The sequence below is a fragment of the Antennarius striatus genome, chromosome 11, assembly GCF_040054535.1.
Source record: "Antennarius striatus isolate MH-2024 chromosome 11, ASM4005453v1, whole genome shotgun sequence".
Lineage (NCBI taxonomy): Eukaryota > Metazoa > Chordata > Actinopteri > Lophiiformes > Antennariidae > Antennarius > Antennarius striatus.
The window spans coordinates 1,588,127-1,613,912 of NC_090786.1; the positions used below are offsets into that span (position 1 = coordinate 1,588,127).

The 25,786-nt window shown below is 43.3% G+C and overlaps 2 protein-coding genes across 2 annotated transcripts; both read right to left on the reverse strand.

Annotated features, from left to right (window-relative positions):
• Positions 1–6,540: 6,540 nt before the first annotated feature.
• On the reverse strand, positions 6,541–12,678 carry LOC137604059 (high-affinity choline transporter 1-like). Its single transcript, XM_068327992.1, has 8 exons — positions 12,495–12,678; positions 11,537–11,653; positions 11,037–11,192; positions 9,539–9,687; positions 9,314–9,457; positions 9,096–9,249; positions 7,556–7,773; positions 6,541–7,044 (listed from the first exon to the last, which is right to left on the reverse strand). Exons 1-8 carry the CDS (start codon positions 12,676–12,678, stop codon positions 6,541–6,543), a joined length of 1,626 nt encoding a protein of 541 aa, XP_068184093.1.
• Positions 12,679–20,996: 8,318 nt separating this feature from the next.
• Positions 20,997–25,118, reverse strand: ankrd1a (ankyrin repeat domain 1a (cardiac muscle)). The gene is made up of 9 exons (XM_068327358.1): positions 25,002–25,118; positions 24,265–24,447; positions 23,427–23,552; positions 23,205–23,312; positions 23,014–23,112; positions 22,791–22,889; positions 22,597–22,695; positions 22,370–22,468; positions 20,997–22,194 (listed from the first exon to the last, which is right to left on the reverse strand). Exons 1-9 carry the CDS (start codon positions 25,026–25,028, stop codon positions 22,087–22,089), a joined length of 948 nt encoding a protein of 315 aa, XP_068183459.1. The 5' UTR covers positions 25,029–25,118; the 3' UTR covers positions 20,997–22,086.
• Between the last annotated feature and the right edge of the window lie 668 nt (positions 25,119–25,786).

Genomic DNA, 25,786 nt, shown 5'->3' on the forward strand with positions numbered 1-25,786 from the left:
AGAGTGTAAACCTGGTCTAGTATTCCACAAACTGGATCGTTCCTCCTGAATCCAGGCTTTTACTATTGGTCTGATCCTTCTCTTCTGTGCCCCAGAATAGACTTTCCCCAGGAGCATGAGGAGTCTAATACCCCACCCAACAATATCTCCAATTGAGGTCAATAGGACCGACTAGGACCGCAGTACACCTGGCCTGCTTGTGTCTTTCAGCTGCCTGCCAAGTCCCACAATACAACAACATTTGATAAGACTCCTTCTTCAACTTGATGGTGTCCCATACTTCCAGTGTCCACAACTGTTCAATTGTTACCACCGCAACACGCACTGGTCACCTTGCAACCACAGTTTTCGAGCAGCTGCTTTGACAATAGAGGTGGAGAACATGGTCCACTCTGACTCAATGTCCCCAGCCTCCTCTGGGATCTGGGAGTAGCTCTCTTAGAGGTGGGAGTTGAAGACCTCAATGAGAGAGGGTTCTACCAGATGTTCCCAACAGACCATTAAAACAAGTTTGTTTGTTTTTTTTTAATTTTTTTTTTTTAATTAAAACAAGTTTAGGCCTGTTAAGTCTGCCCAGCCTCCTGTTAAGCATATCCACTTCACCCCCGGGTGATGATCAGTTGACAACTCTGCCCCTTTCTTCACTCGAGTTTCAAAAAACACAGTCAGAGGTCTGATGCTACAACAAGATGATCAATGACCTTTGGCCTATGGTGACCTGATGCCATGCGCACTTGTGGATATCTCTTTGCTCGAACAAGGTGTTCTTTATGGACAAACTGTGACTTTCAAAGAAGTCCAATAACAGAACACTACTCATGTTCAGATCGGAGAGACCGTTCATCCCAATAACCCTCTCCAGGTCGCAATGTCATTGCCCATGTGAGCGTTGAAGTCCCCAAGAAGAACAATGGAGTCCCCACTCGGAGCACTATTTAGTAACCATCCCAATAAAACCATTTGTCCTGTAGGCTGTTAAACACAGTCATTGAACCAAAGGCACAAGGACACAGCCTTCTCATTTGCAAGGGTAAACTCCAACATATGGTGGCTGAGCTATAAGCAAGCCCAAACCTTGGGCAACAACAGAAAAGTGCAGCCCCTCTCAAGGGTTTGGACTCCAGAGCCCAAGCTGTGGTTGGAGGTGACTCTGACTGTATGTAGTCCATACCTGTCAACTTCCCTCACAAGCTCTGGCTCTTTCACCTCAAGTGAGGAGACAGTTCATGCTGGCAATTGGTTGAGGAGGAAGAGGAAGGGCAGATGGCAAAATTCTGGGTAATTGTCACAGACTAAAACCTATGGAGTCTTCTCTGCGGGTATTTCAGTTACAACTGGGAGGAATTGACTGCTCACACAGCAAATGGATAATCAGCAAACTATATTTATTTTATGACGTATGGGATTTATATTCATGTATTGCAGATGTATGTTGAAGTGTTACCTGTTATGAAGGTTAGGGTGTATGACAGGAATAGAATAATCAACCCGGTCAGTCCCCTGGAGGGTGTGCAAATCATCTCAGTTCCACCCATAATTGCGCCTCCTCCAATCCACGTAGCTACAGAACATATTACAAACACGGGATTAATTTCATAGGCAAGTATTTCTTGAAAGAGAACAAGACATGAATGTGTTGTTGGAGTGGCTGTGTAGCAGTTGGATTTGAGATCAGGGAATCTGAGGAACAGGACTTGTGAATATGTGGAAGTTAAATGTATCAGGAGAGGTACAGAGCATCAGGTTGTTGTTGGCTTCAACTGTTGTTGGCTCACAACTGACAGACAAGAAGTTTGTACTAACTTTGAGCCCATATTACTCTGTAACTGCTGTTCATTGAGGAAAAATCATCAGAATTGTCAATATTTATTTAAACTCTACCCAGAAGACAGAGGAATTTTGTCCAGAAAGTTCTTTGTCACATAATTCTACCCAACCTTAGAGCTCAATCTTCAGGTGCTCATTTTTTTAAGCATGTGGCTCATATGTGTCAAAAACAAAGTTTTAAAGAAATTAATTGTGTTATATTTAGGAGTTTGTTGAATTTTCAGTCATTGAGCTCATCTGTTACTCCTGTCAGCTGTTCTCTCCTCACCTGTCATGGTGAAGACCCCCACCACCCAGTTGATGCTCCGGTTTCCCAGCAGGATCATCTCCATTCCAGGGGCTCCACTTTTCTTCTGCTTCCTTCTGGACTTGAAAGAAGCCCAGATTCCGGTCCCAAGGACCAGCAGGTAGAAAACCACCATCACTATCACTCCTGGGACGTTAACAGCCATGATGGACTGGTTGACTGTTTTCACTGCCGGCGGAAGTCAGAGTGTATAATTGCATTAAATGACACACTGGCTGAGTACTGAATACTGAATACTGGCTTGACCTGATATTGTTATGTGTCTACAAACTGGTTTTGTGGTCAACAAGTAATTTCTGCTTGTTTTCACCCTTGAGGGTAAAATCTACTGAACAAAACTCGCACACTAAAACTAAAGTCATCCAGAACAAAATCTTGTTAAAGGTCCCATATTATGTTTTTTTTAATTCATGTCATTCATTTGCCAGATGTCCAACTACACTGTATTGGAAATGTCTTGCCTCAAAGTGATCCGTGGCCCTCAATATCTTTTATTGAATACTGATAAATCCTCCACTGCTCTGTGACGGCTGGTTTTAACGGGGCGTAGCTCTCAGCTCCGTCTCCCCCCACCCCCCTCTGAGCTTTCCCCATTCCCTCCTCCGTGTGAGCTGACCAAGTATTGTACATATTCTATTTGTTTGTACTGTTTTCATTTCCTTTTAATTGCACTTTTAGTCTAATTTTATGCTTGTAGTCTTTAGACTTACTCCAGTATTTCCCCGGGGTGTTTCACCCTGCTATGTTGGGGCCTGGGTTCTATTGCCAGGCCCCCCTTGCCTTTGAATCTAGATTTGCAAAGGCTAGAGGCAAAACAAGCACATGAATGTTACTATCAAAGATGACCCCCAGACACCTGAGGGGTTGGGGTCACCCACTCAGAGAAAAGCTATAGTTTCTCTCAGTTTGTTTTGTTGGTAATCAACGTGTCTGAGGAAGAATGACCCTGAACCACCAGCAGTCCACTGCTGAACCTCTACAGATACGTATTCAATAGTTTGGTGATTCACCTCTGTTTGTTTACCTAGATGTATGAACACCAAGAGCTATTATTTTGTTGTACAGTCACATTCAGTAGAATGAAGTTTGTGCTGATAAACAGTGTTATTGGTCTAATGTGTGTTCGCATTGAAGTGTCCAAATATTATTGCATGCAATCCTCTGAAGGGACACAGTCGTTAACAGTCATGGTAACGAATGATAATGATAATATAGTCAATGAGTTGAAGAAGGTTTTTTTTGCACTTCTGGTTCTCAACGGGAGCAGATGTCTTTCTTCTGTCTCCTGTTGTCTCTATCTCTCTAACTCATACCCAGACTGACTCTCACTGACTCTCTGCAAAATGCCGAAAGGAAAAGGAAAATCGGAGGATACCAAAGACCAGATGGTCTCTATGAAAGAGTTAAAGAGTGAGTTAAAGAGCAACTTTGATAAGTTAGGGAGTGACTTTGATAAAAAGTTCGAAGAAAAGCTAAAACCGGTGCTAGACGGACAAAATGAGGAAAATGCAGAAAGACATGGAGGAAAAAGACCGAAAACTTGTTGTCTTGGAACGGGAACAACAAAGAATGGATGATTTGGAACAAAGCATTGGTATAAATGATGTGATCATCACTGGAATCAAAATCAAGCCGAGGAATTACAGAAATGCTATGGCTAGCGCTGACATCGAATCTCTGGAGCTACAAGTGAGTTCTCAACTGAGGGACCTGGAGATAACTATGGATCAGACCAGATTGAGACATGTTACCCATCACCACCTGGAGGTAGGAGACCACCTCAGTGTGATAAAACTCAAAAATCGTAAACACAAGATAGCTCTTCTGAAACAAGGCTTCAAACTGAAAGGAAAAACTTTTAGAGGGAACCACCGCTTGGCATGCATTTTAGGACAGTGGCATTCTAATAGGTTGATAAGGCATTGAAACTTCTTCCAGCTGCACTGAGAAAAATTAAGGTCATCATAAATGTCAGTTCCACACAGTTCAACAACCCTAGAGTTAGAAAACGATATTGCCCCCAATCTCAACTTTTCCACTGCAGCACGTAATTCTCTAAACACTTATTGTGGCTTACACGACTTTGTTGGCACTTTAACGTTTCCAACAAAGAACCACACTCGGGGCTTTTAACCACTGCAGTTTAAGGAAGACTAATTAAAGCAATTTATTCAAAATATTGTTTAACCGGTCTCACCAGTAACCACAACATCTCCTCAAGACAGACTGTAGTTGCAATTTAAGCCAAAATGCTTACCTTATATAAGCACTCACTGCACTCTGTGTGGTCAGAAGAGAGACAGCGGACGGTGGATGAAAAGTCTTGAACCCTCCCATCTTCGTGATGACAAATTTATGTGGCGGCGATAGGACTTCTTAAGACAGGACGAAGTACAAAGGTACAAATATTTATTTACCGAATCAAATCATACACGGGTTGAGGAGAAGTCCAACAGCATCAATGATACAAACAGACAATTTAGCAAATACTCAGCGAGATCTCTGGTACAGACATCACGTGAACCCTGGAACTCCTTTTCCTCTTTCCTTCATAACTTTTATATCCATCAACTTTAATGTGTGTGTATGTAGAGGTGTGTGTGCTGTTGTTGTGGCCTTAGGCAAGGGGAGATGACGCGAAAAACACTTTCACAAGAGTCAAACTGACATCATGCAGACACAAACACGTCCTTCAGGATAAGTTCTTTAATAGGTCATCATTGCACAACGTTTTATGTAGGACGGATCATATTACAATGGTTTAATAAAAAATCCTTCCATTAATCTTTGGATCTACATTCAGGTCCAACTTCACATCTTTTATGTAAAACATTCATCAGTCAAATATCGTCAGTCAATTTTTACATATATACACATACATTTCATGTATGGATTCACTAACTACATGACCACATGTGGTTTATTCATGTAGAGGCCACAAAGTTCAGGGTTATCACCACAACATTTCCTTTCGGTTGTCATCAGACTGATATAAAACTACCAGCAGCTGGGTGAGACTCTTAGACTGAGTCTACAGACATCAGTGTTCTGACATTCATCCCTTGTTCGTGTTGAATTCTCTCTCAACTCTTTCATTGTTATTAAACTCTGCTCTGCATATTAGTTTCCTGCTCTACAGAATGTTATTCTAGGAGGTCTGGATCTGTGGTGGTCTGGTGTTGTTGACATGACTCATGCCAAGTCTTGGGTTGAGTTTGATTACCCTTTAGCTTTATTGTTAATGTAAAAAAATTCCCATCTTTTTCAGAGTCCTTCTCCACCTCTCTGAACTCAATCAGCTCATTCCCGTCACCTGCGTTGCTGCAGCCACCTGTAGTCCCTCTCCCGATCAGTCTCCACCCTACATAAACTCTGGTCAACCCTCAGTTCCCTGACAGGTTCTTGTTCTGTATGACTACTGTGGGCTGGGTCAGCCTGATTCTACTCAGATGTGTTTGCCCCAGGGATCAAGAGTATTCATAACCAAAAAATGTTGAAGTTCTTTATTTTAATGGCAAAATTTGTTCCGTGTTTAAGTGCTCATTCTTTAGATCATAGGTGAATTCGTCACATAAAACCTCTGAAACACAATATGACCCACTTCAACCTCCAAAAACAGCAAAGCTGAAGAAGGAGAAACTTATTTTATTTATACCCTTGGGAAGATTATTGCATTTCCCCAAATTAAAACTCTCATGTTTCTAGTTACATCAGGACAGCTTTAATCTATGATTTCAAGAAAATTACAAACATCCTTTAAACGTACCCGTTCAACATTCTGTCATTTCACTTTGTTTGGGTGTGGAAGTGGAAGATAGTGACACTCTATCACTCTGCTGCCATCTAGTGTGATTGACTCTCAAATGCAGAAAACAGTCGGCACAGAACTCCCTTTTTTTAGTGTGCGCAACAGTCCTTTATGTTATATTCAGCTAAAATGACGAGATCTTGGGTACAGATGTCACAAACTTTTTTATCATCTGCATCCCAACTCTTATAGTCTTCAGGTCTAATGTGTGTGTGTATATAGACGTGTGTGTGCTCTGGTTGTGGTCTTAAGCAAATGGAATGTTCTTGGCTAGAGTGGAAATAGGAAGTAAGACACACAAGGGTCAAATTGACCAGATGCAGACCCAAACACATCCTACAGAAAAAGTTCCATAGTAGGTCATTTTGTGCCTTGTTTTACATAAGACGAATACATTTAGTGTTTTAATAAAAAATACAGCAGAAACATGACCAGCGGGGTAGATAGGCAGCTGTAGATGAGATCTTACTTTTCTAAATGTATTCCTAGTCTAGATAATTAAGTATTCAACACACAACCAATCCATGAGGGAAACGGATACGACTGAAAACATTAACACGTTTTGTTCTTCCTTGGATGTGATGCCTCACTCAGAGTTTCAGTTCATTTCCTCATTTTCGTCTCTGGCGCCACCTCCTGGTGACAGTGGTACTGGTGAGTGCTGGGCTTTCACTTTGAACACATCCCACTTCTCAGGTAGAACACCTTTGTTGAAGAGGACAGAAGCCAGGTAGGAGAACAACAAGATGGCAGCAATGGAAGACAGCATGGAGATGGTCTTAACTGGAGCGTACTGGACATAAACACCATCCTCCAGAGTGCATCCTGGGAAATGTAGGACTGGTTCTAATCCTAATGATGGGTCTCCACTCAGCATTTTTAACATCAATCCCACCAGTACACCCATTATAGCCCCATAACCATTGGAGATGTTGAAGTAGAGGACACAGAGGAGTTCAGGGAAAATAATGATGTAACACACTTCAGTACAAAGGAACCAAAATAAGAGGATGGTGTTATTCAGTATGGTGAGCAATCCTCCAACCACGCCCACTGTCACCACAGAAGCCCGGACCACCCACTGACACTCTCGGTCTGATGCCTGAAGAACAAAATAAAGATCAGTCTTGCATAAATTTAATTATTCTAACTCATTATGTCTCCGTCTTTGTTTTTCATCATGCCAGTTTTTATTAAATCCCGCGAAGCGGTGATGTATTGTAATGGTCAGTGTTCGTCCGTCCGTTTGTCCACCAAATATCTTCACAACCGTTCAGATAGAAAGATGGAACAAAAAGCACATTACTCAGGCAGGAGAGGGATGAGAATGAGATGATGACCTTGACCGTTAGAAAACTGGGTCAAGGTCACATTTCAACTTTTGTACACTCAGGAACTGGATAAGATAGAAAGAGGCGGGAGAAGGCCATTTTGAGTGAGACCATAGATCAAAGCTAGTGCTTTGATCAATGACAGTAGGTCATTGTTTTGAAACAAGGCAGTGGCTCAAAACTAGATATGAAGAAATTCCATTTAGGGTATTGCTGAGTAAACGTATCTGTTATTGTGAATGGTATGGAACAACCAGGTAGTATGAAGACAGGTTTCCTTACCTGAGGTCTCAGGATGTTCTTGTAGATGTTAGCAGTGAAGACAGAAGATGCAGAAAGTAAACCAGAGTCAGCTGATGACATCACAGCGGCGGCCACACATCCGATACCAATAATGGAGATGAAGGTGGGGGTGAGGTGCTGCAGGACGATGGGCAGCGTGAGAGCACCTTCCCCACGTTCATATGGAGATGGAGAACCATAGGTGGTCTGGTTCCAGTCTGAGACAATCGACCCAAAAGGGAGGGACAGAAAAGTGGTCACATGATCTATATTTGGGTTGTACCAACCCAAACCGTGTCAAATGGAGAAATCAAAATCAATCCAAAACGCAAACAAAAATACCAAATTGCAAAGGTGATGAGGGCGCGTCAGAAGAACCAGACAGACAGCTGGAACACGGATGGAAAGGGATCAAGGAAAACTGGCCATTCATGAACTAGCACACGTGAGCTTGTACCTTGTTGTGGAGTTTGGGCTTTAAACCGTTGTTCCATCAACGGTTGCCCTTTAGTATAGACTACATTATTTCACTTTCATTTATTCTTGAGACTGGCTGTGCAGTCGATGCAAACTCAACTACTGTAATTTTGCCTTTTTTTCTGTTCTGAAACTATTACACTATACAGACCATGAACTTTAACTTTACTAATCCAAGGCAGCAGAAGCGTGTTGTGAAACTCCAAGCCCCTTTCAAGCATTCAAATTCTTAAGTCGGTAAATGTATCAACATTATTGACTTGCTGGAATCAGATGTATTTCTTGGCTTTGTCTCATGAGCATCCTGCCTCTGTTCAACCACCTGCAGCAGTGATTCATTTCAATATGAATCACATTCCAGAGAAATTCAAGAGTCCAACCACGGATCCGTAAGTGGATCGAGTTGGACTCCGCCTTGAGCACCAGGTGATTCAGTGACATCTTGGGGGTGATTCAAGTTTCATTACTGAACCCTGTGTTACACTTTCCCATCGAGTTTTGTCAGCGTGTCTCAGGATTACAATGAGGAAAATATTAGTCCAACTTAACAAACCTACACATTTGGTGGACCGGTGACCGCTTAAAAAGAGCAACTGAAGACCTAGATAGACATTCTGGTAGCAAGGAAAGAGGGGAGGACTTAAGGGAGTGTCTGCAGCAATCAGACATTTCCAGCAGGTAACCAACACTGAGGAACTAAGAACCTAGAAAGGATCTGAACAAAAGAACAGATACGCTCAAGCTTCAAAAATGACCCTTTTAGGTTCATGATGTATATTTTCTCTTTCAGTGTCAAAGGTATACCCACACGAAAAACAATGGTGCCACACAGAGATCATCATACTTCCTTAGTTACCAATAATTCACCCATGACAAATACTTTAGTTCCTCTTCAGCCATCCTTGCAGACCTTGACATGATTTGAAGCCGATTATAAAAATTACAGATGACACCTTCATGACAGACCTCATTAAGAATACTGTTGATGGTGAGAATGAGGAGGAGGAAGAAGATGATGATGATTAGGATTATAATGAACTAACATCAGGTTCACCATTATTACCTGTGGATGCAGCAGCTGCTCCAATGAGTACAGGAGGAATTGCAAATATGAGTATAACAAAAGCTGCAGCAAAGCAGGAGATCTTTGCTGAAGCAGTAGAAGAAGCTGACAAGGTCCTCTGATGGAAGAGTTGGTAACCCAAACCCCCCAGGGCCTGAAAGTAAAGCAGATCATTTGTTCATTTGCATCAACATCCATATAAGTCTATAAATACTTACAAAATATAAGAAGTCATCAATCATGATCCAGATCTTCTTCATCTCTGGTTGACCAATCCAGGGAGCGTTTAAGGTGTTGTTCATCAGAGTCTGACTGATGTCCAAGGTGTGAGGACTCATCATGACAAAGGGAACACAGATGGACTGAGAAATAAACAAGATACATCATTTTATATACATTAATACCATTGCAAAATATGTCTGGTAAACTGTCTGATAACTCACCAAGCCTCCTAAAATGAGGACCAGCTGTATAATATCTGTGTAGGCCACAGAGTAGAGACCTCCCATCAGGGTGTAGATAATGATGACAGCAGCTGAGATCCAGACACAAAGAGAGAACGGCAAATCCAGAACCACACTCATGGTTCCTCCTGTCAGACATAAGGACAGTGAAGTGTGTGTGTGTGTGTGTGTGTGTGTGTGTGTGTGTGTGTGTGTGTGTGTGTGTGTGTGTGTGTGTGCATGCATTGCTGAAGTACAAGGGCAATATCGACCATAATACAGTAGTTCTGACCCAAGGTGCAAGCTATGTAAAGAAGCCCCAGAGACAGTCCAACATATAGTAGTTGGGTGTAAGATCCTAGCAGGGTTAGCATACATGGAGAAGCATAACCAAGTAGCTGTGATAGTGTACAGGAACATCTGTACCCAGTATGGACTAGAAGTACCCAAATCCCAATGGGACATACCACCAAAGGTGGTTGAGAACGACAAGGCTAAGATCCTGTGGGACTTCAGCTTCCAGACCGACAAACAGCTGCTGGCTAACAAACCGGACATAGTGGTGATGGACAAAGAGCAGAAGAGAGCAGTGGTGATAGATGTGGAGATTCCAGCTGACGCCAACATCAGGAAGAAGGAACACGAAAAGATTGAGAAGTAGCAAGGGTTGAAAGAACAGCTGGAACAGATGTGGAAGATCAAGGCTAACGTGGTCTAACGTGGTAGTAGGAGCACTTGGGGCAGTGACCCCCAAACTGGAAGAGTGGCTCCAGCAGATTCTTGTAAAAACATCCAAAGCCTCAGTCCAGAAGAGTGCATTCCTGGGAACAGCTAAGATACTGACAGAACCCTCAGACTCCCAGGGGTCTGGTAGAGGACCAGAGCTTGAGGATGACACACAGATACCACCCCACAAGGGTGAGAGGGACATTTTTATATATATATATAAAGTCCTAGAACCATGGCCTCGAACTTGGTGGTGCTGGTCCAACAGGCACCTGGAACAGGTCTGATTTACTGGCAGCAATGCAAACCAAGGTCCAGCTTCGGTCATACAGGGACTGGACAGCCCTCAGCAAAGGGCATCGAACCCCATATTCCCAAAGCACTCCCCACAAGGTACCATGAGGGACACGAATACCTTCTCCAGATCCACAAAACAAATGTGGACTGGTTGGGCAAACTCCCATGAACCCTCAAGCACTCAATGGAGAGTGGAGAGCTGGTCAACAAGGACAAAAAACGCATTGTAGGTACCATTCAATAGATTTTTGCCAGGACGCTGAGGAGTGTAATCCCCCTACAGTTGGAACACATCCTCCAGTCCCCCTATTTGAAAAGAGGGACCACCGCCCTGGTCTGCCAATCTAGAAGTACTGTCCCCAACTATATACTGTATATATTTACTTTACACTTACATATGTGTGTTTATATATATGAATTTGTATATGTACATAAACAATAGATGGATGGATGCATAGATAGATAGATAGCATACCTAAACCAGTGAGTGTTGTAGGCAACCAGACGACATCAATTAAAAGTGAAATGAGACTCATTCCAGCCATTATTACTTTCCCGTACTTGATGTGAAAGGAGTCCAGCATCGTCACACAGTTTCTGTCTCTCAGTAGTTTGACAAACAGCAGACCTCCTTCATGGAAACACATGTTCATTTTTTTTAAAAATCAAGGGGAAAAAAAGTCTAGCCACTGAAACATTTCAAACATCAGAAATTATAAAACTTAAAGGTTCAGTTGGTGACCTGTAAATTCAACAGACATTTAAACTTTTTAACCTACGGTTACTGATGTATCCATGACAGTCACAATAATCTAAAAAAATGAAAATGTGTTTTAATGGAAAAATTTGCAAGAATCTGAAGGGAGGTGAAAACAGCAGGTCAAAGCTCATATAAATTTTCTTCTGTGTCAGTATTTGTTGTTTTACGGCTTTTTACTATGACAGTATTTTGCCAGATACAAGTAAAATCCTTACCAATAATAAAAGTTGAGCTGTATGACAGGAACAGAACAATTACCCTGATCAGCCCCATGGATGGAGTACACATCATCTCAACACTGCCAACAACAAAGCCTCCTCCAATATATGTAGCTACAGGACAGATTAACAAACGTGGAGTTATTTAATGGAAAGAAATGTCAGAAAGAAATTCTAAATTGATATTTAGAAGTAATTTAATTTTCTTGTCCTTGAGCAATGAAACCAAAAACATTGTATTTTTAAATGTTCGGGAACAGAAAATAACTGTAACCGGTTAATTCCGTTTTGGTTTTGTTTTTTTCATTCTTGATAAAAATATCTGACCTCATGTCTCCCTTCCTGTCATTCAATCAATGCGTGATGAGACGGAGAGAAGTTGAGGCATATCACCAGCAGTCAAGGAAAAGACAGTCTCCCAGTCACCATTACATTCATAACAGGTAAACCCTGCAGTATGTCAGTTTGAACTAATGTGTGATTTAGGCATTAACACATTGGCTGCCAGTCAGTGTGTTCCCGTACCGCCAGCGCTCTGTAGACATTAATCTCCTTCGGAGGGACTTCCTTCAACGCTCCGGACATTTATCGGTGTTTACTTTGTGTTCTTGATCACAAAATGCTTCTTTTAGAGCGACACCGTGTTCGCTCACCGGTGGGCTCTGACATGCACAAACTTCATTGCATCATAAGCTGCCAATACATCTCCATCTCCATCTGATTCGCCAACCTTCAGTTCTGTACCTGGATCAGTGCTGTTGCTCTGTTGACAAGGAACGCTATGAACCAGTTCGGGAACTAAATTTTTTTGCTCTAACTGGTTCAAGAACAGCAGTTCATGGGTGGAACATGAAACCAGAAACATTATGCCAAGATTCTGGTTCAAAGCCCTGGATCAATTGTAATTTTCAATGGGAAATGCAGTTTCTCTAATTTTTCGAACTACTCTCCTCACCTGTCAGAGTGAAGATCCCCACCACCCAGTTGATGCTCCGGTTTCCCAGCAGGACCATCTCCATTCCAGTGGCTCCACTTCTCTTCTGTTTCCTTTTGGACTTGAAAGAAGCCCAGATTCCAGTCCCAAGAACCAGCAGGTAGAAAACCACCATCACTATCACTCCTGGGATGTTAACAGCCATGACGGACTGGTTGAATGTGTACACTACTGGCTGAAGTCAAAGTATATAACCACAAAAGACGACAAGCTGGTTGAAAACCGGTCGACTTGACTTTGCATTTTAAAGTGGTGGATAAACTTGTTGACTCAACAAGCAAAAATTTTTCCTTCCTTTCTCCCTCGAGGGTAAAAGATATTTAACAAGACTAACACTAGAACTAAAGTCATCCTGACGACAGCCACATTAATATCTTTCAAAACAGAAAATGTGCTTTCCTTTAGAAATCACTGAAGAACTGGATATGTTCTATTAGGATTTATGACCATTTTAACCCCTGTGCCAGAAATAATAGTTTTAAGTTTATTTGCAATAGAAAAGATATTCCTTTATTTAAGTGAAAAATCCCCTTTGACCTAAGATATGTTAGTCAATCAATCAACTTTTATTTATACAGCGTTTAATCACATTTGGAGATATTTCCAAGCGCTTAACAGACAGAGCTAACAATGCCCTCCAGAGCAAGCATAAGCGACGGTGGCGGGGAAAAATCACCCTCATTCAGGAAGAAACTGCGGGCAGGACCCAGGCTCTGGAGGGCAATCGTCCACCTTGAGCTACTGGTTGGATAAAAAGCAAAGCACTGGGGACAGAGATAGGTCATGGAAAAGAGAGAGCCAGAGAGAGTGGCAGATAGGCCAAATTGAATTTTCATGTCCATATTGAGCTGTTGCTGAAATGGGGGCGGGATTTCCAGGCCTTGGGATTTCCTGTCTTCTATACGTGTTCCCACCTGTCGAGCAGAAGCACAAAGACAGCAGCAGTATCGTTCAAACAGAAAGTGCGATTCAACATTGGAGGTAAATTATAAAAGCACAGAAAGATAAAGAAAGATTAATCAGATCACAATGTCATCTGCAAACATCATAGTCCATGGAGATTCCTGTCTAACCTCATCTGTCAGCCTGTCCATCACCATAGCAACAAGAAGAGGCTCAGAGCTGATCCCTAATGCAGTCCCACCTCCACCTTGAACTCCTCTGTCACACCTACACACACCTCACCACTGTCTTACAGTCCTCATACATGTCCTGCACCGCTCTAACATACTTCTCTGCCACTCCAGACTTCCTCATACAATACCTCAGTTCCTCTCTGGGCACCCTGTCATCAGCTTTCTCCAGATCTACAAAAACACAATGCAGCTCCCTCTGGCCTTCTCTGTACTTCTCTATCAACATCCTCAAAGCAAATACTGCATCTGTAGTACTCTTTTTTGGCATGAAACCATACTCCTGCTCACAAATGTTCACTTCTGCCCTTAGTCTAGCTTCCACTACTCTTTCACATAACTTCATTGTATGGCTCATCAGCTTTATTCCTCTGTAGTTGCCACAACTCTGCATATCTCCCTTGTTCTTAAAAATGGGCACCAGCACACTTCTCCTCCATTCCTCAGGCATCTTCTCACTATCTAAGATCCTGTTGAACAACCCAGTCAGAAACTCTACTGCCACCTCTCCTAGACACTTCCATACCTCTACAGGTATATCATCAGGACCGACTGCCTTTCCACTCTTCACCCTCTTCAATTCCCTCCTCACTTCATCCTGACTAATCTTTGCTACTTCCTGGTCCACAACAGTCACCTCTTCTAGTCTTTGTTCTCTCTCATTTTCCACGTACCTCCTCATTCCACCACCAAGTCTCCTTATCTACTTTCCTTCCAGATGACACACCAAGTACTCTCCTACCTGTCTCCCTGATCACATTAGCTGTAGTTGTCCAGTCATCTGGAAGCACCTCCTGACCACCCAGAGCCTGTCTTAACTCCTTCCTAAAAGTCATGCAACACTCTTCCTTTTTCAGCTTCCACCATTTCATCTTCTGCTCTGCCTTTGCCCTCTTGATCTTCCTCACCACCGGAGTCATCCTACACACCATCATCATCCTATGCTGTTTGGCTACACTCTCACCTACCACTACTTTAGTCACTGTTCTCCTACAGGTTACACCATCTACACCAGATGTAGTCTACCTGTGTGCTCCTACCTCCACTCTTATAGGTCACCCTATGTTCCTGCCTCTTCTGGAAGAAAGTATTCACTACAGCCATTTCCATCCTTTTTGCAAAGTCAACTACCATCTGTCCTTCTGTGTTCCTCTCCTGGATACCAAACCTGCCCATCACCTCCTCATCACCTCTGTTTCCTGCACCAACATGTCCATTGATGTCTGCACCAATGACAACTCTCTTACTTCTAGGTATGCTCTGCATCACTTCATCAAAGTCCGACCAGAATTTCTCCTTCTCCTCCAGCTCACATCCTACCTGTGGAGCATACCCACTAACAACATTGAACATCACACCTTCTATTTCTAGCTTCAGACTCATCACTCTATCCGACACTCTTTTTACCTCCAAGACATTCCTAACAAACTCCTCCTTCAAGATAACTCCTCCTCCATTTATCTTCCCATCTACACCATGATAGAACAACTTGAACCCTGCTCCTAAACTTCTAGCCTTGCTACCTTTCCACCTGGTCTCCTGGACACACAGTATGTCTACCTTCCTCCTCTGCATCATGTCAACCAACTCTCTACCTTTTCCTTTCATAGTTCCAACATTCAACGTCCCTACTCTCAGTCCTATGCTCTTGGCGCTCCTCTTCTCTTTCTTCGAGCGAACGCACTTTCCTCCTCTCCTTCTTCGACCAACAGTAGTCCAATTTCCACCTGCACCCTGTAGGTCAACAGCGCCGATGGCGGTCGTTGTTAACCCGGGCCTCGACTGATCCTGTATGGAAGTCATAGGTTTGATTCGTATCTTTGATTTGGCAAAAGTTTTACGCCAGATGTCCTTCCTGACGCAACCCTCTGTATTTATCCGGGCTTTGACCGGCACAATAAGACACTGGCTTGTGTCCTCTTGCGGCTACATTACAAAAGAAAACATCAGACATTTATTACTAACCTACAACTATCTGTAGAGAGTAAAATACAGTATATTTGATCCAAGACATGTTGTAACTTTCTTACCACAAAGCCAAAGTCATCAATCATGATCCAGATCTTCTTCAGCTCTGGTTGACCAATCCAGGGAGCGTTTAAGGTCTTGTTCATCAGAGTCTGACTGATGTCCAAGGTATGAGGACTCACCATGACAAAGGGAATACAGATCCACTGAAAGACACATAAACAGGGAATGATAAATGAGTTTTATATAAATATTCTTACATTATTTCTCTTAAACTGTCTGATAACTCACCAAGCTAACAAACTTGAGGACCAGCTGTATAACATCTGTGTAGGCCACAGAGTACAGATCTCCCAGTAGGGTGTAGGTGATGACAATGACATCAGAGATCCAGTTACAAACAGTGTAGGGCAAATCCAGAACCACACTCATGGTTCCTCCTGTTAAATATACAGTAGTCTGTCAGTGAAATTTTAAGATCACACACACACACACACACACACACACACACACACACAGGTTGTCTTCAAGATACAAACATTTTATTTACAAACATTTGTACGAACAAACAGTGCCATATCCACTAATGTAGTTCCCCTTTTGGCCACAACCACTTCACTCTAAAGCTATGTTACGTTACGATACTACAGTATTTTATTTCATCTATTGTTTTTATGTCCTGTAGTTGTTCCAGTTTTACAGCCACTGGTCACTAGTGTATTGGACGTTGCATAGTAGATTGCAGTACACCTATGTTTTCTGTCAAAGGTTAGAAAAGGCAGTACGCAAGATTTATGATTGAAGTGCATCACTGATTATGGCCAAACCAACATGTCGGAGAGTTGATTCAAGGTAAATGATACCAAGTCCTTCTCTCAAAACAGCATTGCCTATGCTGTTGTCTGGTCCACCGCAACATGGCCTTCTCATTTCTTTGAAGTCTATGGAGGTCACTACCTTTCACTGGCCAACACTTACTAGCCTACAGCATTGTACTCCTTACACAACTGTACTCCTTACACAACTACACACCCACACAGTACATGTACTTTATATATACTTACCTAAACCAGTGAGTGTTGCAGGCAGCCAGGTCAGATCGACAAAAACTGAGAACAGGCTCAGAGCAGCTGCTACTTGTTTCCCATACTTGATATGGAAAGGATCCAACATCGCCATTCAGTTTCTGTCTCTCATTGGTTTGGTAAATAGCAGACCTCTTGGATGGATGGATGGATGATGCATGGATAGGTAGGTAGACAGACAGATACTATTGTCCTATAATCAAAAAACTGTAGTGTCAATTGTAACTTGTTTTTCTCAAGGAGAGTATAACTCCTGACCAGGAATGACTGAATGGTGCCTTTCAACCAGTGGTGCCAGCTTGACTGCCAGTAAGGTGCAGATAGCAATGTCTTAGTTCTTCTCAGTAGGGTAGAGATGCAGAGAGGACAAGGTGCAAGGATGGAGTTTCTTGTCATCAGCTACCCACTGGAGAAGTACCACCCCCACCCCAACATTGGAGGCATCCACCTCCACAACATACCGTCTTTCAGGATCAGGAACTTGCAAGGTGAGGACTGTGGTGAAGCAGGTTTTGAGGGCTTCGAAGTTAGTGGCGAACTGGATGTCACGTTGCCGGGCCAACTCATCATCAATGACACATATGTCTTCCAGCTCAAGCTGCCCTAAATATATTGTCAATCTTTAATATGTTTCTCTCACACTGGGCACAACAAAAGTAGAGAACAATATGTTGGCATTTTTGGGGGTGAACGTGAGCAGTTGCAGGGAGAAAAGTTTGAGTAATGGGCAACAGCCTTGTAGATCTCCAGTCAATCTTTCAGGGGTTCCTACCTGTGGCTCAAATAATGTAGCATGAACAGACACGGGAGCTGGTGCTGGAGATGTTGGAGTCGAGCACGAGTGTGCCATTTGTGAGCATCTCCATGAGAAGTTTAACCTAACTAGCCAACACAGCCAAGGCTTCTTCCTGATTGGTGACAGCTAGCTGGATGTCTGTGTTGGTTGAGGGGAGCATAGTTTTTGTGGTGTTTGGGTTAGGGTCTGCTCAATCCTGTCAAAGCAGTTCTGAAGTGATGGGGAGTAAATTGGATCCATGCTGGCCATTTGTATTTTAACGTCAGAGAGGGTGGCAATGGGAGTTAAATGCAGCACTCTCACAAAGGTCCAAAATTATCTTTTTGCAGGTACGTACAACAGTTATGTCACCCAGAACAGGTAGAAACAGTCTCGTGGAGTCATGGTTGAGAGATGTAAACCCGTGGTAGGGGACAGAAAGCAAAAGCAAACTCAAAATCGGGAACAGCCTGTATATCTCAGAAGAGATGGGGTCAAAATGTAAATTATATGAAGACGGTCAGAAATCCATGAAACAAAGCCAGAAATGTCACTGTAAGGGCAAATGTATAATCTATCACTGATTGCCTGCTAGAGCTGAATTCAGCTGCGTCCCGATGAAGTTGAGGAGGAGGAGGAAGGGCAGATGGAAAGATACCGGGGAACGTGCAGACTGTAACACCTATGGTGTCTTCTCTGGAGCAAATGGCTAATCATCAAACTACATGTATTGTATTTCACATTCACATATATGGAATAGAGAATTCTGTCAGATGTGTTTTAAACTCTTACCTGTTATAAAGGTCAAAGCTGATGACAGGAAGAGAATTATCAACCCAGTCAGTCCCCTTGGTGTAGAAATCATCTCAGTTCCACCCATAATTGAGGCTGATCCAATCCACGTAGCTACGGGAAATATAGACATGGGATTAATTTCGGACGCAACTGTTTTTTGGAAGATGTCACACTGGACTTCTCCCATCTTCAGTTTTACTTCTTGTCCTGGAAATCCTGGTGTCATTTAGTGGACATCAGTTGATTTCTTCTCGATGGAAGATTCACATCAGGACAACAATCCCAATCCCAGTTCGTCGCTATATTGCAGAATTTCGTTTTTTGCGGGTGGTCCTGGAACGCATTAACCGCGAGTAACAAAGGATTACTGTATATTTTTTGTTGTGTCCTGGGTTCAATCCATTGACTTGCCCTGAATGGAATCAGCCAGAGATGCAGACAGTAGCTGCCGACAGCCAGCCTCAGGCACACATCAAATGATCATCAGTCATGGTGGAACAGCATTTGTACTTTACTTAACAAACAGCCACTGACCGTCTTTTAGCTGCTTATATTTTGCATGTCCAGCTACTTGGAAAACTCCTTAATCTCAGGACGGAGCACTTGAAATCTTGGCGAAATTTCACTAATGACTGAAACATCTCATGTCAGTGTGTAGCAACACCTCAGTGGGGTCCCAGTCAGCATTGTCCAGATCCTCAAGGAATAGCAATCTTTGACCCGAACAGAACATGTGATCTTCGTTCCCACATCCATGATCTCTTTCGTGTTGAGTATTTTAGCGCGTTACGCTTGATGATGGATTATGCAGTGGTAATTCAGGAAGTCTGGGAAAGCATCGTCCTGGTGTTGCAAAGATGCTATCCATGAAACTAACAAGTAGTGTATATCAAACTACCCCAGCAGAGTACAGCCAGGAAGCCGTCAACGCTAACCAATGCAGTCTTCCAATATATCACCATGGACTGAAAGCAAAGTAAATCTGTTGAAGATCGAGGCTTCAAGGTATTGCCCAGATCACCTAAGACTAACCATCATCTAACCCCACTAAGAGGAAATTTTTGTTGGTTTTCATGAAGTCTACATAATTTTCAAGAACTGTTTGCGTCAGGATCAAAGAAATTTCTGCGCTGGTCCATCATCAACTTGACAGATGTTGACCCATCTCTCTCACTGATGTGTGATCAGCATGATTTGTTCTGATTGTGGATTATTGACCAGTCAGCAGAGTAAACAGGACGAACGTGCCAATACATACTTTTTAAGAAAGTTCTCTGTAACACAGTTCATCCCAACCTCAGAGCTCAGTCTTCAGGTGTTCAGCATGTTGCTCAGATGTGTCAAAAACAAAGTATTACAGAAATAATTTGTTTTATATTCATGAGTTTGTTAAATATATGCTCATGGAGTTCAGTTCCTGTCAGCTGTTCCTTCCTCACCTGTCATGGTGAAGACCCCCACCACCACATCAATGCTCTGCTTTCCCAGCAGGACCATCTCCATCCCAGTGGCTCCACTTTTCGTCTGTTTCCTTTTGGACTTGAAAGAAGCCCAGATTCCAGTCCCAAGGACCAGTAGTTAGAAAACCACCATCACTATCACTCCTGGGGGGGCGTGTTGAACATTGGTGTATTTAGTGAAACCAGACTATGTTCTATACTGCTAACAGCTAAAAAATTGAAAAAGGTTAACATGAAACATTCGACTCTTTCCTTTGGTAGTTTTTGTGTTATGGTCAAAAGCTCTAAAACCAATATGGGGATCGCTGCTCTAAAAACAGCTGAATGAGTTAACAAATCACATTGGATCCATAATAGCCCAGACAGCTGGTGCCTGCTGGGAGTTCTTGAGATTACTCAGATTTTTGAAACATGATGAGGTACATTCTAAAGATGGGAGTGTGTTTCGTCTTTGTCACTTACACTTGGTCATAGACTATAATTACATGTCACACTTTCAAAATAAAAGCTGCATGGCGTGAACTATTTTTATCTACATTTCTTCTTTGTGGGCCAGAAAAAAGTCCGCCTTTACAACACAGCATTTCTGGGAGAAATGTGAATCACTATTTTTTTTTCCCCTAAATTGAAATGTTTATGTGGGACACTACAATGAGCTGGCGACTAGTCTGGGGTGTACACCACCTCTCACCTGTAGCCAGCTGGCATGGACTCTGGTAGAACCCATAAGCCCAATCATTTCAGCAAAGTTTTCATTTTGGGACGTTTTCCCCTGGTTTACCAGGAGAGGCTTTTGTTTGTTGTAGGGATTCCAACCAGCACAGAAAAAGACTTGGCAAGGCCACACCCCCTCACATATGACATCATTTTGAAGCGACTGTCGTCGTCGTCCCTAAGGAACATCAGAACTGAGCAGAGTGACGTGAGAACGAGTTGCTGGGGCCCAGGTGGTTACGAATGGAGTGAAGTTTGAACAAACGGTTGGCGACAATCTCATTGTTGGGCGGGACGCAAAGGACGATGAAGACCAACACTACCCTGAAAGCCCAGCAGATGGCGTGGTTGCTCACTGCTGACAGGTTGGATGACTCTTGTTTTCTTGTCCCCGCCCGTAAAAGTGTCCTAAACCTATTTATGTGCGACTAGTAACAGGAAATGAATCCTGTTTGTGGAGATCTCCTCACCAGGTTAGACTTCTGTTGGGGTTCATGTTTGTCTTCATTCAACGAGAGCATAAATAAGAAGACTTACATCCAAAGTCTGTTTTATTCAGTCAGTCAATAAATACAGCAATAAAAAATAAATCTGGTGACAATCATGAATGTCAGGACTTGTTTCATCCATTTGAACATTTGTCAAACATCCTCTGAACCAACGATGCCTTTTTCTTCTCACACACTTCTGTTTGCGTCGTCACCCCAAACTCTGAACCTTCAACCAAAGGTAACCTTTGGTGAAACTGAACCAGGTTCTAAAGGCTGCTTGGACTTCAGCCGTTACCAAATCCCCAATCAATACTCAAGGTTTGAGAGACTAGAATGGATTTGATTGCAGATTGAATTTAGGGATCAATCAAAGTCTCTCAGACTTTGTGAAGCTTTCTCCACAGTGACGTCAACATCACCAAAGGTAAATGGAGAAACTTCCCTCAGACTCATAAACCTACTTTATCTCCACATCCTCCATCAGTGACACCAGCACACACTGAGCTAGTACAAAGAACTCACTTGATTTGTCCACTGGAATCGATCAATGAACTACTGATCCAAAGAGTAAGGCAGGTGATTTACACCTGGAAAGATTCAAATCATTAAACTCTGTTTATATAACTTTAAACCTGACTACATTCTAATGCATATCTCTATACACGCCGTTAGTATGTTTATCATAAAGTCTTATATAAATCAATAAATAAATCATTGTGTCGATGCAGCGCTGCTGACTTCAACTCAGCTCAGATTAAATTAAGTAAAAGACATCCTTATGTTGTCAAACAAGACATTGTCCAGCAATATTTGGTGATCAATGAATCTATCACTGCTTATCGAAACGTCTCAAACGGCGTCTCGATTAGATTTCACATTGTTGGCCTCGCCGCCGATGTTTGAACCCATGTTAAGCAGGAGTTCTGAGAGGTAAGGTCAGGAAAGGTCTCTCAGTTAAGACGTCTTCTGGTTTGAAAATGTCATGACTTTACAGCCGTCGTTTCTCGAAGGGGTTGACGGACGCAATGACATGAGAAGAGACATGGGTTCATCACGGAAATGACAAATGTGAGATGTTTCCGGTTTTCTTGATGTGTCAGTGGATCCTGGATCTCGTGTTGGATTCCTGCGTTCACTGGAATGTGTCGGTCTCTCCTGGTTTGTCCTGGCTGAAGTTGCACAGAAGACTCTTGGCTCCATTCTGCCATGAATACAACGTCTCCATCGGGGTTTTTCCATCCTGCACAGGTGAAACCAAACCAATCAGAAATTAACACTTCTGAGGTGTTTGTTTTTTTATAGAGGTGGGATCTGATTGTCAAGAAACCTCTCCAGGAACCAGGACTTGGTGGGCGTTAAACCCGGCGTAAAACCAACTGTTAGACCGGCCAATCATGTTCCGGTCCGTTACTCACAGTGTTCTTGGTGTTGAGGCTGGCCCCATACATCATCAACAGCTTGATCATCTTAAATCGGTTTATTCTCACGGCGTCATGCATGGGCGTGTCTCCGTCCTTCAGAGGGGAAGCAGACGGTCAGGACAGGAAGTTATTAATCTGGGGGAGTCAAAACACTTGTCTGGATGTCTGACAGGGTAAACCTGTTTCGGGCGCCGTGTGGGGCATCTGTCTGAAGACCTTACCCTGTCTTTGGCGTTGACATCTGCCCCACAGTGGATGAGATGCTCGGCACAATCGCAATGTCCCGTCCTCACAGCCACATGGAGGGGGGTGCTGTGCAGCTGAGGGGGGGTAGGTGAGTTTTAATCCATGAATGCAAGACAAATATTCACCAAACACTTAAGACCTAGTTTTATGTCTCTCTCTCTGTGCCAACCTTGTCTCTGTAGGTGATCATGGCTCCCTGGTCCAGTAGGAGCTGCAGGGCTGGTAGACTGCCTCCTCTACAGGCCCAGTGGACCGCTGTGGCCTCCAGCTGGAACAAGACCAGACCAACCGTTAGACCGGCCAACCGTTAGACCGGCCAACCGTTAGACCGGCCAACCGTCGGGAGCGTTTGTACGTTGGGTTAAAGAGAGCGGAGGGAACGAAGGACTCACTTTGTCCCTGCGCTCGATGGTGGCCCCCGCCTCCAGGAGTCTTTTCATGACCTCCACGTGACCTTTGAAAGAGGCTTTATGCAGAGCTGTTCTCTGGAACTGAACAATAAAGTTTGATTCAGTGATGACAAGTGAACAACGATCCTGTCAGGATCGGTGTTGTAACGGTGCAGCACGGGGGCGTGTCTCACGTGGTCCACGGCGTTGGGGTTTCCTCCGTCGGTCAGGAACTTCTCCACCACAGGAAGTTTGTTCTCCATCACCGCCTCCAGAAACAGCTGCTCATCAACAACGTCCGGCTGAAAAAACAGTCGCAAAAACGTTCATGTCAACAACAGGAAACCTCGGGGAACCCCTCAGGGGTCGTCTCCGCCGTCGGCATGACGACACTTTCATCTTTGTGCGTCTCATACCAACGGTTCCGGCTCGGGTTGCTTCTTGTGGACCGGACTCTTCCTCTCCTTCCTCCTCTTCCTCAGCTGCAGGATGTTGAACAGGTCGTCCACCGTCTCCAGCTTCAGCCGGCCGCTCCGGTCCGTCTGACGGGACGAGACACAACCAGCTTCAGCTTCAGCTTCAGTTCAACAAAAAGACCAGAAACACGACTGTTCTTCTGCTCATTTGTTCAGGTTAGAAAGAAGAAGTTAAAATAAAGAAATTCAGTTTGATTCTTCCCTCCTGTTTCTCCTTTAGGGTCCCTTTGTTTTTATTTTTTAGCCAGTTTGGGGCTTTTCATCACCTTCATTTACCTTCATTTACCTTCATTTACCTTCATTTAGCTTCATTTAGCTTCATTTACCTTCATTTAGCTTCATTTACCTTCATTTACCTGCATTTACCTTTAATAATATTGATTCTTTTGTGATAAGATGGACCAATAGGATCCATTCCACATGCGGGAACTTGAAGCTGATGATAATTCTACTCGTTTCCAACTTCGATGGTTTAATTGTTTGATCATTACTCTTTCATCAGAGTAAATACCAGTACTTTGTACTTCTATAGTATAGCTTTACTACTTTATTTTACTGCTGTTATTACTTTATTATTTCCATTTGTTACTTTACTTCATTTCTTGTTCCATTATTACTTTTATTACTTTATTACCTTATTTCATTACTTTATTACTTCACTTTACTGCTTCATTTTGTTACTTTACTTTATTACTTTGCTGTGTTACTCTGTTACTACAACAGGGAGTATCAGTACTCCAGTACTGCTGGATTACTCTCGTTACGTTGAGTCTCTTACGTTGAGCGCCGCCACGCTGACCTCCTCCTGCTCGCCGCCGCTGTCGCTCTCCTCCGACAGGCCGCCGCCCACCAGCTCCTTGTGGGACCTGAGGTCATCTTGCTTCTCTTGATTGACAGCCGCCTCGTACACGCCCCCACGGAACCCATCTGCCTCTTTGCCCTCTGACCTCTGACCCGACACCTGCAGGGGAGTCCAAGAGTCTGAATCTGTCTGAGCATCAAAGTATTATTTATGAAGTCAACCGTAGAACCGAGCATCAAACAGAACCCAGTAGAACCCAGAAGAACACAGAAGAACACAGAAGAACCTAGTGTCATAGAGCCCAATACTGCTGCTGACAGAGGAATATAAACACATTAACACACACACACACACACACACACACGCACGCACGCACACACACACACACACACACACACACACTCTATATCACCAGCTGTTTAAATCATTACATTTGAGTCAGACTCATTCAAACTGTTTTTAAGTCACTGAATCATAAAAATAATTGTTTAAACTTTTCATCAGTCTTTCCAACAAGCCTTTGATAAACAACACGTTCATTTATTCTGTGTTTTACATTTTATTTGCATTTAATTTAAAGGAAGCGCCTTGTTTTGTGGTTTTATTTTGAAAGGTATTTTTGTGTCATGAATATAATTTTTTTTTTTACCTTATTTTGTAAAAAAACAAACAACAAACTTCCTGTTTCTTCTCCACGCATCAGCAGTTCTTACCAGTTCCTCCACGCTATGCAGCCCCATTCCTCCCAGTGATCGGATGCGGTTTCACCAGTGCGGGGGTCTGGGGGGGTCCACTTCAGTCCAGCGGTCTCTGCTGACGGGGGTCCGTCTGTCTGCTGCCTCAGCCGGAGCCTCGGCCTCCTTTATACCCTCAGACCGCCAGTCGGATCGCGTTACTGTGGTCATGTGGGCCGGGCGTCAGCTGGCTGGCCCCGCCCACCTGTTTCATGACATCATGCAGAGATGGCGAGCGTGACAAGGGGGTGTCAGAGACGTCAGGGTCTCTGGCGGCTCGCTTTTCTTTCCTCGGACCAAAATGAGAATCTGACTAATAAAAGCAAAATTTGCTTCTAATATGTGAGAATGATGTCATTATGACATCATAATGACATCATAATGACATCATAATGACATCATAATGACATCACAATGACACATCTAACCTGCATCTGTTCCACAACAAAGGAACCCAAGAGAACGTTTGTTTATACGAGATGTGTTCCAAGTTCTCTCGTTCTCTCACGGTACAGAGAGCATCTGCATCTCCATGGCAACGGTCCAACGTAAGAGCGACCAATCAGGTTTCACCTTGAGGAAATAATTCAAATAATGTCAAATATTTCATTGACAAACTATGTAACCATGAAAATGTTTAAATGACGGTTGCTTCAGGTTGTTTCCTAGACGTGATGAAGGTGAGGATGATGAGGAGGTGAGGCACAGGTGCAGGTGGAGACCTCGTGCCTCGTCGTCACGTTGGACCGTTTGGCGTCAGTGAT

Coding starts and splice junctions, on each gene's coding strand:
- LOC137604059 (XM_068327992.1), bottom strand. CDS start 12,678: ATGGCTGTTAACATCCCAGGAGTGATAGTGATGGTGGTTTTCTACCTG. Junction 11,654..12,494: donor GGGGATCTTCACTCTGACAG/GTGAGGAGAGTA, acceptor TCTGTCCTGTAG/CTACATATATTGGAGGAGGC. Junction 9,250..9,313: donor TTGATGACTTCTTATATTTT/GTAAGTATTTAT, acceptor CTTTACTTTCAG/GCCCTGGGGGGTTTGGGTTA.
- ankrd1a (XM_068327358.1), bottom strand. CDS start 25,028: ATGGGGCTGCATAGCGTGGAGGAACTG. Junction 23,553..24,264: donor TCAGCGTGGCGGCGCTCAAC/GTAAGAGACTCA, acceptor TCGTCCCGTCAG/ACGGACCGGAGCGGCCGGCT. Junction 22,890..23,013: donor CCATCGAGCGCAGGGACAAA/GTGAGTCCTTCG, acceptor GTCTTGTTCCAG/CTGGAGGCCACAGCGGTCCA.